Source organism: Eumetopias jubatus, unplaced genomic scaffold (assembly GCF_037043125.1).
Source record: "Eumetopias jubatus isolate StellerSeaLion01/CBP00866 unplaced genomic scaffold, mEumJub1_p1.0 scaffold_3, whole genome shotgun sequence".
Taxonomy (NCBI): Eukaryota; Metazoa; Chordata; class Mammalia; order Carnivora; family Otariidae; genus Eumetopias; species Eumetopias jubatus.
The window spans coordinates 187,018,487-187,033,084 of record NW_028274809.1 but is presented as its reverse complement, the minus strand read 5'-3'; the positions used below and the strand labels follow the sequence as shown (position 1 = coordinate 187,033,084).

Sequence of the window (14,598 nt, the reverse complement as noted above, 5' to 3'; positions counted from 1 at the left end):
ATTTGTAACTTCTCACCATTCAGCAAACTGCTGGGTGGTCCTATGCTATGTTCACCTGGCCATGCTCCTGCAGTTGCAAGGTGACTGGGTAGAAGCCAGTCAGCTTTTCTCATAGATCTTGTGGTCTTTGCAAGCAATTGCTTGGCAGTCTTGGGTTTTCCCACCCTCCAGGAGGCCAGCCCAGTTTCCTCCACTAGAGGTCTCAAGGTAGTGTTCTGGGATGGAGAGAGAGAAAAACTGCAAAGCTTCTTGACAACTTGACCTGGAATTTGTGTAGCATCTCTTTTTTCGTATTCTATTGGTAAAGCAAATCATTTACCCAGGCCACATTCAAACAAGAGAAATGCACTCCATCTTTCATGGGAAGAGCAGCAAAATCCCATTAAAAAAATACATGGGAGCAATTATACCCACACAAAATAGCATTGTCCTCCTAAATTTCCTCATATAGGGAGAGAGAAATACACCTATTATTTTGTCCCAAGTCCTAGTCTCATTTCCACAATGTTCATCAGATTGATTGATATCCATTATGTCTTGGAAATATTTTACATATTGGCAAAAAGTTCTAGGCTTTGGGATACATAACTATATCATTGTACAAATCTAAGAATCATTCCTACATTCACAGTTTATATTTCTGTAACCCTTCAATCAAGACAATCATATAATTACTTAATTCTTAGTGTCATGAACACTGGCTGTAACCACAAATAAATGAAAATGCATTTGGCTCTCAGTACTTATTATCCTCTATCAAAAGTTACGTGTTAATTATGCAGCCATCGAAAGGAATGAGATCTTGCCATTTGCAACGACGTGGATGGAACTGGAGGGTGTTATGCTGAGTGAAATAAGTCAACCAGAGAAAGACATGTATCATATGACCTCACTGATATGAGGAATTCTTAATCTCAGGAAACAAAGTGAGGGTGCTGGAGTGGTGGGGGGTGGGAGGGATGGGGTGGCTGGGTGATAGACATTGGGAAGGGTATGTGCTGTGGTGAGCGCTGTGAATTGTGCAAGAGGTACAGATCTGTACCTGCAATTGTGCAGAGGTACAGATCTGTACCTGCAATTGTGCAGAGGTACAGATCTGTACCTCTGAAACAAATAATGCAACATATGTTAAGAAATAAGAAAAAGAAGAAGACAGCAGGAGGGGAAGAATGAAGGGGAGTAAGTCGGACGGGGAGACGAACCATGAGAGACGATGGACTCTGAAAAACAAACTGAGGGTTCTAGAGGGGAGGAGGGGAGGGGGATGGGTTAGCCTGGTGATGGGTATTAAAAGAGGGCACATTCTGCGTGGAGCACTGGGTGTTATGCACAAACAATGAATCATGGAACACTACATCAAAAACTAATGATGTAATGTATGGTGATTAACATAACAATAAAAAAATAAAAAAAAAGTTATGTGTTAACCAATGTGATGAAAGTTCATGATGCTAAAGATGTATAATGATAAGATTTTTTTAATGATATGATTTAAAGTGAAAAATAATTGATAGATTATTACTTATTTAATTATTTAATTATTTATTTATTTATTATGTAATTGCTCTATTCTTTACATAGATCTGCAACATAATATTGAAATTTATCTAAGTCCTGTGGTCCAGGAAAACAGCATGGTTGAGAAATCTCCCTGCCTATTTTTTGCCCCCAAGAAGCTGCTAACCTCAAAGGTTCATAGTGCTCGTACATATTCTGAGGTAAGTGCCCACCTCTCTCTACCCTTTCTCAATGACTCAGATAAACTGTCTCCGTTCTTCCTCATAACTTCCATAGACTTGTGAATGAGTCTCTGTTGTCCTGCCTCTATAAACTCCCAGGCCCTCTTCCATTTCTTTGAGAAGTTCCTCATTAAATGGTCTCCTTATTGAAAAAAATCTCCTAAACTTTCCAGAGCATTTTGTCTTTCACATGCATCATAATTCATTATGAGAAAACAAACAAAAAATGCTTAATTTGATTACAAGTGAAAGTACAAACTTCATAAGTTTAAGCTTTTGATCTATTGCAAGCCTCTTAATTACCCATATGGTAAGAATAATCCTCAGTGATTCCAAAAATTCACTTGTACTGTTCTTTTTTATTCATTCTTTGGAAGCCTTTACCCCTGATCAAAAAAATACAGGGCTTATTGATATTCATAAAGTATATAATCTAGGATTCCTATAAAAGAAAAAAAATATAAGAAAATTCTGAAGGGATAACGAAGAGTGCCAGTGGGAAGGTATAATTTTTGTGAATTTTTTATTTTTTTGTTGTTCTCAGTGGGAATATTGGCCCACCACAAACTACTTCATCTTACCACTTGACAAAACTTTAACAACAATTTTTAAAATATTTTATTTCTTTTGATTTTCAAATCTCTACTTTAAGCCTTTAGCATTAGAGGCAAAGAGAAAAAAAATAGGAGGGGCTGTTGTTTGTGTTTCATGGGGTCAGGGGGTTTCTCGAGGCAGGCACTATTAGGCATTAATGGTGCCACCCTGTGGAGGGAGGGAAAGACTCTCTTGCTTATGTCTTAAAGTCTTTATCAGAGGTCGGCCAACTTTTACTTTAAAGGAGTATATCCTCATCTCCTCCAGAACAACACAAACCCAGACATAATATGTAAGTCGATGGGCATAGCCATGTTCCAATAAATTTATTTACAAAAACAGGTGGCTGGCCAGATTTGGACAGCTGACTGTAGTTTGTCAATGCTTTGTCTAGATTTTTGGATTAATATGGGACAGAAGAAATGCAAACATATTCTAGACCTGCCAACCTGTGCTTGGGTGTGGGTATGAGTGGAGGGGGGGTGTTCAGTTACCCTCACACTGAAGGCATTTCCTTTGGATGAATTTACAAAGGGGATTCAGAGAAGTAGATACACGGACTGTTGGTTTTAACTTTTGAGCCATCCACCCAGAAGCCCTAACTTGGTATAACTTCATAATTTCAAGTTATACCAAAATTTTTCTCTGTGTACCATCAATTCCTAGCATTATTTGATTTCAAAAAATTTTAATGTTCACTCTGCTGTCATCTTAGGTGATTTACTGGAGTAAACAGTAATCTATCAATCATTAAATTAATCCTATTTGATCATCTTTATAGATAATAATGCATTATTTGGTCTACTTTTACTTATAAAATTACTAGTTAAAAATGGGTAAAATGTCCATGGAAGGACAGTATCAAAGTTCAGTGCTCCTTTTAGGGACTGATACTAGATACTACGCTCTCAATGTTCATGGTCTATGGTCTAAACTTCATTAAAAACCTGCTCTAACCAGCTGAGATAAATAACCAAAGATAATAAGTTTTGAAGTGATACCTATATACTGCTCATGAATGGCAATTTCACATTTCTATCCTATGAGATAATTGACCCACGGTATAGATTTTACATTATACTCTAGATTGAAACTGGTATCAGATTAGGAAACAAAGCAAGCGAAGTAAATCATGGAACCAATTGTGTTGAAGTTCAGTAAAACCTATCGTACAAGACAAAATACAATATGTAATTTTCTTCCTCTCTGAGAATTTTGCTTTATTGCCAAACTGTATCCAAGGAGGTTTTCCAAAGAGATCTTTTATGCTTTGGGTACTGGGCATAGAACAAAATTATTTGCTCCAATGTGCAATCCAGAAACGGGGCCTACATACATTTATTGTGCTGCTGTGTGTTCATGGTCTACTAAATTATTTTTGTTTTTCCCCCACAAGGTCAGGCAAGAAGTCAGTAAAAATTATCCCTCTAGGCAATTTCTTTCTTTCTTTTTCGTTTCAGTTTAAATTGAATGAAAAATTTTCAACAATGTATTTTTGATACTGAGTTAAGTCTGGTTTTCAAAGTACAAATTACTGTCTTTTTTCCTGACTTTGTTTGAATCACTTATCTTTTTTACAACTTTTATTAAGAACTTGAGTCTGATTTTTATGTGAGGTTTACAATCTCTGTGGCCTAGGTACATATTTGGTAGTTTCCAGAAGCAAATGTATCTTTCCTTCTCACTTGCTCATAGTTGTGTCCGTATCTGAAGTCGTTATATGGGGGAAGTGATTACTATTTCCCTAGTACTCTACTGAAATCAGAGGCCAGATTTAATTTGCCTTGAAACACTCTTTTTTTTTTTTCGTTTTTGATCATTTTTTAGCTAAAGTAATAATTTGGTTTTCTGATTTAATGACTGTTCAAAAAACTTCAGTAACACTTTTAAAAAGATGACATGTAAAAAGAAATGTAATTTCTATTCCAAAGAACTTTGTCCGTTCATGTGGGCCTATCTCTAGTCACTACCAAACATAAATAACTAAGGTTAAAGTGAATATCATTTGACTTGAACTGAAGAAATTTTACATGTACTCATCACTTTACATAATTGATTCTACCCACTCCCTGGGTGTTGTCTTTAAATAATGTGTATTTTTAAAATTAAGTCATATTTTTAAATGACATGAAACCTGCTTTCTCCCTGCCAAAGCAAATAGAACAGTGACAACAGACAATCCAGCATTTATGGGTTTTCTTCTCTCTAACGTCTTCAGAACAGCCATTGTGATAGCAAATCACAGAAAGATCTTAGGCTACCTGTAAATTTATTTTGACCCTTAAAAACAGCTATTATTTACTTTAGATGGTTAATGGGCTCTGACACATTTTTTTTTTTATTCCTAGCAGGACACATTTAGAAACTTAAAAAAAAAAAAAAGTGTTATTTTTTACGGTAACCAGACATTTGGTTTTTCTCAATTGGAAATGGCTATCCTAATATTTCAGTTCTAGACATTCATTCTAAGGGTTATTTTCTGTTGTCCAACTCTGCCTTGTTTCTCTATCCAGCACACATTTATACCACATATCAGAACTTATTGTCCTTCCTCAAGGGGTTCCGCAGGTCCTGGGATTTATCCTAAACTTCAGGCTTCCTTACAAGGCACCATCACCTGTAGCGGCGATCTGATCTCAACATCTCCACTCCTTGGGCCTCCATCTATTATTTTCTTTAAGGTTTTCTTCGCTCTATATATGCCTTACTTGCTGAAACAATTGTATGTTGTACCTAATGCTGATCTCCCTCCCTGATACTTACCTGACCCGTCTGAGTTTCCTAATACAGCCACAGTTGATAAGATCCAGTCATCGTAACAACAATTTAATATTCATGATTAATAATGTCATTTACCTTCATGGGGACTATTCGAGATCTGTAAACTATTTTCATAGCATTTCATCCAGCCTTCTATCTGCCTCTGTGATCCAGGTAAAGCACTGTTAAAGCTGATTTATATAAAAGGATACTGAATCTTAGAAAGGCAAAGGCACTTGCCTGGTATCATGGAGCAAAGAAGAGGAAGAATAGAGACACCACTGAAGTTTTCAGACCCGTTTACTCATTGTAATACCTCTGCCCCTGCTGTCACACTGTTTCTGGGAAGGGAGAGAGACAGAGTCAGAGACAAAGAATGCGAGAATTTCAATCTGGTTCTCTCTCTGACCAGTCATCTTTCACTATTTAAAATTGGTCATTAAACACATATATACCCACGTGAATGCACACACACACACACACACACACACACACACACGGAACGGTCACATAACTGCATAGAAGAAACCATCTGTCGACCTTGCTCCCATATCCTTTTTACTTGCTAGATGCACCAAAATTAGATTGTGGAGATCAAAAAAGAGTTAAAGAAGTTCATCTCTATTGTATTTTGTAATTATAATGGAACTATATGGTGAATGTGTTAACTGCTAGAAAATACTAGATGTACCCACAGGTTTTCAGAAATCGTGTTTCAAGTACTAAAAATCAATTTGCATATCACTGCAGTGAGGTATGTGTTGACATGAATTTTTGAATGACAATATTGTATTATTGATAATATTATTAAATATCATCATCATCATGTTGTTTTACGGCTCAGTTTGCACTGATTTATTCAATCATTCAGAGATATTAGTTAGAAAGCCAGACGAAAAAGGAAACATCTTATTCTACTGTGATAAAATTCTATTTAAGATTTTTTCCCTCAAGTAAGAAACTAAAATGACCTTATAACAAAAAAGAGGCAAATTCTAAAGTATGGAAATATAGATGATACAAAAACATTAAATGCATTATGTAAAGATCACTTTACTATTTTCTACTGGACTATACCATATCTGATTCTATATCTAAACCACACTTGCATCAGCACAGTTCTTACCCATAAACCACTATTCACATGAGAGAAACGACAATTTCATTTTCTTGACTATAAATAATTCACTAATTTTGGAAGTAATGTGTTTTCGGAACCACAGTCTTGTTTTAGAGATGGAAGCGTATGAACATATATATGTAATTTCTAAGAATAACATTTGTTATTGTTTAGCTTGTAGCAGAGTTAAGAAAATGCCTCAATACGTCTTAATCACAATTCTAAAGAAAGCATTTTGTTATAAACAAAGTAAAAGAATATGATTCCCTTTGTGTATCTAAAAAGTTAATGGCTTTCAGAATTTATATTCGCCACAGACAAAATGCTACTTTAGTAATTGGACTCATTTTAATAAATCTTCTCTCTACACAGGAAAAAATCTTTAGTGTACTGCCTTGTGCTTAACTTCCAAAGTTAATTTTGTTTCTCATTTGAAGGTATGAGTTTGTTTTTAGCAGGTTATTGCTTCCCATTTAAAATATAGTCTATTATTGCAATTGTAACGTTGACTTTTTAATGCAGATTAAAAATAACAACAGCAACAACAAAACAAACAGAAGAAAAAAAGAAAAAGAAAACAGGTTCATTAGGTCATTTCACTTAAAAATTTTTCTTTAGCCATTAGAAGCACAAACTATATGCCACATCAAATAAAAAGTATGCACAATGTTTTCAATGTCCCCTGGACACACGTACACACACACAACTCACACACACACATGCACGCATACACATAATCACTTGAGTATCAACACAGAGTTTAACATCTGAAGGGCAGTACCATTTGATCCATCTGTGGTGGCCTTGCATTGAATGATGACAAGTATATTAGAAGATAGTACGCTTCTTTTGCAAGATAATCTATTAAGAGTACAAATTAGTGTTTTGTTATTTTAATTAATAGGCTTTATTTTTTAGCAGTTTTCAATTTACAGAAAAATTCAGCAGTAAATAAAGAGAATGCCCATATATTTCCCTCACCACCCTTCATAGTGGCCTCTATCATCAACACCTTGCATCTAGTTTGGTACATTCCTAACAATTAGTGAATTGATGTTGACATATTATCATGAACTAAAGTCCATAATTATATTAGGTTTCACCGTTTGTGTGGCACATTCTATGGGTTTTGACAAATAGGACACACATTCACCATTACCATATCATGCAGAGTATTTTCACTGCCCTAGAAATCCCCATGCTCTGCCTATTTGTCCTTCAGTCCCTGCCCCACAAATCCGTGACGATCACCAGTCTTTTTACTGTGTGCCTAGTTGTGCCTTTTCCAGAATGCCATATATTTGGAATCACAAAGTATGTATGTAGCCTTTTTAGACTAGGTTTGGCGCTTAGCTATGTGCATTTAAGATTCCTCCAACTCTTTTCGTTGCTTGATACTTCTTTTCTCTCATTTCGTTTTAGTGCTGAGTAATAGTCCATTGTCTGGAAGCACCACAGTTTATTTATCCACTTACCTATTGAAGGACATCTTGGTTTCTTCTAGGTTTTGCCAATTATGAGTAATCTATTCATGCTAATCTTGCAATGGTGAAAAGCAGTACTTTTTTTTTAAGATTTTATTTTTAAGTAATCTCTACACCCAATGTGGGGCTTGAACTCACAACCCCAAGATCAAGAGTTGTATGCTCTACCAACTGAGCTAGCCAGTCACCCCTAAAGCAATACTTTTTATTTTTAAATTTTTAAAAAAATGTTTAAGACTTTATTTATTTGACAGAGAGAGAGACAGCAAGAGAGGGAACACAAGCAGGGGGAGTGGAAGAGGGAGAAGCAGGCTCCCCGCTGAGCCGGGAGCCCGACGTGGAGCTCGATCCCAGGACCCTGGGATCATGACCTGAGCCAAAGGCAGACGCTTAACGACTGAGCCACCCAGGTGCCCCCAAAGCAATACTTTTTAAAACCTGGGATGGCTTTCCCGGCCTCCAGGAGTTGTAACTATATCCAGTGATTTTCAACACAAAAAATTTTATTATGTTAATTTAAGATTAATCACACATATATGTTGTACAGACTTTTTAAATATATTGTGACAGGTGAAGGTGTTACAAATATACAACAAAAATACCAGTAATGGGTTTCAATTCTTTAACTGTTAGGACAATTATTATATCATGAGTTACTAACAATAATCCTTCAGAAAGAGCTATGAAATCTAAACTGAGTCATTCAATCTTTTGTTAATTTAAGAGTCTGATAATTAGTAATGTGGAACACCTTTTCAAATACCTGTTGCCATGTGTGTCTTCTTTGGAGAAATGTCTACTTAAGTCCTTTGCCCATTTTTTAATTTGGGTTATTTGTTTATTTGCTACTCAATTGTAGGAGTTTCTTGCATAATTTGATATTAACTCTTTACCAGATACATGGTTTGCAAGCATTTTTCTCCTATTCCATAGGTTGTCTTTTCACTTTGCTGATTATTTTGCTCTATGAAAGCTTTCTAGTTGAATACAGACCATTTGTCCATTCTTGGTTAAAATTTTGCTAAAAGGTAGATCTTATGTGTGTTCTTAACACGTGCAAAACAATGGTAGGAGAAAATTTTGGGGGGAGAAAACCTTCGGATAGATTTATGGCATTGATAGTGGTAATCATTTCAAGTGTATACTTATCTCCAAAGTTGTATACATCAAGTTGTATACATTATTTTTTATTTCTATTTTTTAGTAGGCTCTATGACCAACGTGAGGCTTGAACTCATGACCCCAATATCGAGAGTTGCATGCTCAATTGACTGAGCCACCTGGGGGCCCCTCAGTGAAGTGACTTTTAAACAAACAAATAAATAAACAAAACCACCAGATATCTGCCAGCTACCCTCCGGACAAGATTTTCTTAAATAGTCATTTCTAAACAAAACTATGAGTTATGCTATACTCTGTTTATTATGGATAGAACTGAAATTGATTTAAATACTAAACAAATAATCTTAAGGATTTTAAGATTAATTAAAATATTACTACTTAAACCAAGTCTATCACAAACTATTATTGCAAATTGAAATTTTATATTTCAAGCATTATGTTACCGAAGTCCAAATAATTCTAAAAAGATATCAGCCTAATAAGCAAGATTTAAATTATGGGAAACTCTTAAAAATTTGTTCACAAGTAATCTTGCTAGATTTTCAATCTCTAAAAAATATATACATTCTGTATGTTTAATTCTACAAGGTTTCTGAGACCTGTATTGTCCCTACAGAAAAGGTGTTATAAAGATGTCAAAATATATATTATGAATCCTTAGATAGCCAAAGCAAGTAAATCAAATCAGGAAAGCAATTGTGCTTAAGTTCAGTGAAACCTACCATACAGGGCAGGGCAGACTATATCATCTTCCTTTCCCTCTGAGGATTTTGCTTCACTATGAACTGAATTCTTCATAAGGTGAATCAAGTACCAAAATAATATATTGCAAGTCTTGCCCTAACAACCAAATTTGATGAAATGCACTTTCCTAGGGCATTCAACTCACTTAAATGTAAGTGATAAATGATTCTTCATTATATTACAATCTGCTTTTTTAAGGGAAAATAAGTAAAAATACTGATATACTTTATATTAACTGATATACTTTATATTATTTATATTAATATCAGTTAATATAAATTTGATATCTATATCAAATTATAGAAATGAATATATAACTTGGGACATCAGTATAAGAATACACTTGGCAATATGAAGTCGCTTTTCTGCTTTTCTCTTCCTTTTCTGGTACTTTCCTGCTTTTCTTCATTAGTAAATAAATGATAAGAGAGAAAGCAGCTTTGACATGACTCTTAGGAGACATAGCTAGGCACTTGGACTTAAAAGAATGGCCATGGAGAGCTTCACTGAGCTGCTTCCCAAAGTTGGGCACCCCCGAAGCCCTAAAGTCTCATGTTAATATGATCAGTTTACAGCAAGTTCTATATATAAGAGGCATGTCTTGCTCACAAATTAACATTTTAATAATTCAATATGCATTTCATATTGCAATTGTATGAGATTTTATTTTAAATCACTTTCTTTTACACCCTACACTGTGTTTTATTTTGCCATGTTTTATGCATTTTCCAAACTAACACATTCCTCTTTAACACAAATTTTATTCTTGGTAATGATTAATTTTTAAGCTTTGTGTTTCAATTGATTCCGTTGTGAGGCATCTCATAATTTTTGCCTGTTAGGTCCACAGAATGAGGGGTTCTATGATAGGGTTAGATTCAGAAAGCAAAAGATTGAGTTAAATAAAGCTTAAATTAATCAATTTATCAATAGGATTAATAATCCTAAAGCAAGGCATGTTAACTTTTTGTGTATATTGGCCATAGTACCTGGCACGATGCCTATGCACCTGCAGTTTAACTATTAATGTGAATTCACAGAAGAGTAACTGAGGTAGATATTGCTACTTCATAGCTTTGGCAAATGTTTAGTGACTATTCTTCCCTCCCTTCCTTACTGCCTCATTATGTCCATCCCTCGCTTCCCCCCTCCTCTTGTCACCTTCTTTGACAGCCTCTACATTTCCTTTCCTGAGTCTCCCAAACTCACATCATAGAACTATTGGCATTTTGGGTCAGACGATTCTTTGTTGCAGGGGAATCTGCCCTGGGCATTACAGGATGTTTGGCAACATCCTTGGTCTCTATCCCTAGATACCAGGAGTACCCATTCCCAGTTAGGACAACCAAATGTGTCCAGATATTGTCAAATATTTTAGGGCAGGGGTCGGGGCAAATTCACCTTAGGTTGGGAATCACTTATTTAGGGCTTAGTATTGCTTGCTTCACCAATTAACAGAATAAAGTCATCTTAATGGCAAAGAATCAAGGGATGGTAGAACTTGGAGCAATGATAATTCTGGTGTTCAGTTATTTCCCTTCTTGGAGCGGGTAGCTGAAGCCTGTTTTTAAAGTTGGAACAATAAAACAGTGGTACAGACCTGACCCTTGCTTTGCATCAAGACAGTCCATACCTTCTTTCATTCTTAGAGTGTGCATTCATAGAGTAAGGCAATCCAGTGCTCAACCTGCTGATTATTCTCAGGAAACAGAAAGAGAATCTTTGAAAAATAGGTAATGGGGAGAAAGAAACATAATATTTACCTCTTCTCCTTCCTGCTCACTCTTAGGGCATCCTTCCGTACCACAAAGCTACTTAACACAACCCAGAGACCAGCAAAGCATCCTGATGCCCATTTGCTTGTGAGAATATTTCTGTACTCTCATCAAGATCCATCAACTCTCATTTGACTCGGGAAGTCTTTTGCGGCAACGTTTGTACCTAAGAACCTTTGTTAAATATGTATTAGAGAGCACTAGGATGTTTAATCTACCAATTTATTCTCTTGAGTCGCTTTCTGGGATATGTCTACACATTTTGGAGAGAATATATCATCCTTTGTTTTCAAGCAAACCCTTCACATTAGGTCCCCTATGAAAGAGAGACAGATAATTGTCTAAATGCATGCTACCATGTGTGAGAAATATCTTTTCATATATTTTAAAGGTTCCTGTATAAATCAATGGGAGATGTGCGTATGGCTCAGAGCAATTAATTCATTTCATGCAGCCAAGTCTGGATATAAATAGGATTTGTTTTTAGGTAGTAAAATCAAACTTCATTATTTAATATAAGGATTGATAATGAAGACTTTCTACAGTTAAGTGTACAGTGTGTGCACTGTGTGTATGAATATATATATATAAAATTTTATATATTATATAAAATTCCCATTAGGACAATGAATAAATAGCAACACTAAAAGTCATGTAAATTCAGTATGCCTAGCAAATATTATAATTTATTGAGGATTTCTCTGAGAATGAAAAGAAAAAATTTCCCCTGCCACTGCTTTTAAATACAGGGAAAAAAAGATAATTTAATTAGACATGCTACAGCTAGGAGACACATAGAGAGCAGGAAAACATTACTTGAAGAACAGCATATTAATTAAAATAACCAAGGAATATATTATGATCATAAAATTAATCACGTTATTTTTCTTTTTCTGTTATAGCACTTCTTATATCAGGACTTTGCCCTTAGCAAATCAAAATGTAATAAGCAGGTGGCCTTTACAGTTGGAAAAATGTATACAGTGGGTTTCATTAAAGAATGGTGTAGCATCAGTGATCCTATCATTACTTCCAAGCACAGGTAAATGGATTAATGTAGGATGAATACAAAAAAAAAAAAGGAAGAAAATGTTTCTCAATTTTCCCTGGCACCACCGATGTGAATAACTCTCCTATTCTCCACTGCTTACATTTGCCTATTGCCCACCAAAGAATTTCACATCAGTGATGTAAATCATTATTTCACATCAGTTTCTTCACTACAAGATACAAATTTCAGGCTCTATGCATAGACAGTGCTGACATTTATTTGCTGAGATTTATATTCATTTAAAGAAGTGTAACTGTCAACATTCAAAAATCATTTTGACTGCATATCTGGCTTGAGATTTTGTATCTTTTTTTTAATATAAGAAAGCCTGTGGCATTATAAGAAGCGAGTGTTTTGTCAGGATGAATATATAATTCTATCTCTCTGTGCTTCTGAAGCCTTAGTTGTTTTTTCAAGGGTGTGTGTGTGTGTGTGTGTGTGTGTGTGTGTGTGTGTGATACCTGTGGAAGAGAAATGAAATAGGTGAAAATTAAATTAGAGATTATTACAATTATCTGTTTAGAGTAAAAAATAAATTAATTTTTTCATTTGAAATGCAATTGTGGCAATCATTTAGAATTGGTGTTTAAGATTATCTTTATTTAAAAGAACACTATTTAATAAACCTAAAAACAGCACCACTTTAGGTATGACCTGAAAACCAGTATATATATATGTGTATGTGTGTATATATATATATATATATATATATATATATATAATATAATTTTAAATCCAAAATAAATACAGGCATTGGGTTTTTGTAAAAAAATACTACAGGGGCGCCAGGGTGGCTCAGTCGGTTATGTGTCAGACTTGATTTCGGCTCAGGCCATGATCTCAGGGTCCTGAGATAGAGCTCCGAGTCAGGCTCCATGCTCAGCACAGAATCTGCCTGAGATTCTCTCTCCCTCTGCCCCTCCCCCTGCTCTCTCTCTCTCTCTCTGTCTCAAATAAATAAATAAATCTTTAAAAAATACTAGACACTTTTGGCTTTCCGCTCGGGGAGGCAAAGGTGCAACTTTCTTCCGTCGTCCCGAATCCGGGTTCATCCAACACCAGCCACCTCCGCCATGCCGCCAAGTTCGACCCCAACGAGATCAAAGTCGTGTACCTGAGGTGCACCGGTGGCGAAGTCGGTGCCACGTCTGCCCTGGCCCCGAAGATCGGCCCGCTGGGTCTGTCTCCAAAAAGGGTTGGTGATGACATCACCAAGGCAACCGGTGACTGGAAGGGTCTAAGGATTACGGTGAAACTGACCATTCAGAACAGACAGGCCCAGATTGAAGTGGTACCTTCTGCCTCTGCCCTGATTATCAGAGCCCTCAAGGAACCACCAAGAGACAGAAAGAAGCAGAAAAACGTTAAGCACAGTGGAAATATCACTTTTGATGAGATTGTCAATATTGCCCAGCAGATGTGCCACCGATCTTTAGCCAGAGAACTCTCTGGAACCATTAAAGAGATCCTGAGGACTGCCCAGTCTGTGGGCTGCAATGTAGACGGCCACCACCCTCATGACATCATAGATGACATCAACAGTGGTGTGCTGGAATGCCCGGCTAGTTAACTACAAGGGAAAATGTTTCAATAAAGGATCATTTGACAACCAAAAAAATAAATAAATAAATAAAAATAAATAAAAAATAAAAAATACTAAACAAATACCATCAATTTTATAAAACATATAATAAATAACATAGCATGTTTATACTGAACATGCAATAAGAACATAGCATAGTTCTGGCAGCTCATCTCTAATTTATAACATGTATTTGGATTGCAATTTATAAAGTTCTTTATTTCTTCCTATTTGTGAGACCCATCAGTGCTGCTACATTTTTCAAATATTCCTGTTTTCAAAGCTCCCCTTGTCTGGCATTCAAAAAGCATCTAGAAGAGACTGGAAATCTCTCTTTAAGAAAATAAGGATGGCTTACATTGGGAGTGTCTTCAGTAGTGGGATTCAGGGTGACTTTTAAATCTTCTTTGGGATAAAATGACCTGAAAGAACTTCATTTTCAATGCTGAAAGCCAGTTCTTTGAGACGATGAATAGGGGTGACATGAACTCCTGTCAGGACTGCTCAGCACACAGTATGCACATTTTAAAGGTGATATTTGTTAATCTTAACCAGTTATAGATATTTTCAGCCTTTTCATGTATAAAAGTTGTTGTTTTTTTAATACCATAAATTGAAAAATTCAAA

At 35.7% G+C, this 14,598-nt stretch overlaps 1 protein-coding gene across 1 annotated transcript in view; it reads left to right on the top strand.

The window, feature by feature from the left end:
- Nucleotides 1-13,959, top strand: part of LOC114215842 (large ribosomal subunit protein uL11-like) — a 35,267-nt gene extending 21,308 nt beyond the window's left edge. The window contains exons 2-4 of the mRNA XM_088021981.1: nt 1,582-1,718; nt 12,241-12,380; nt 13,452-13,959. Of these exons, the coding sequence (XP_087878107.1) occupies nt 1,582-1,718; nt 12,241-12,380; nt 13,452-13,959 (785 nt within the window). The remainder of the gene's footprint in view (nt 1-1,581; nt 1,719-12,240; nt 12,381-13,451) is intronic.
- Nucleotides 13,960-14,598: the final 639 nt, after the last annotated feature.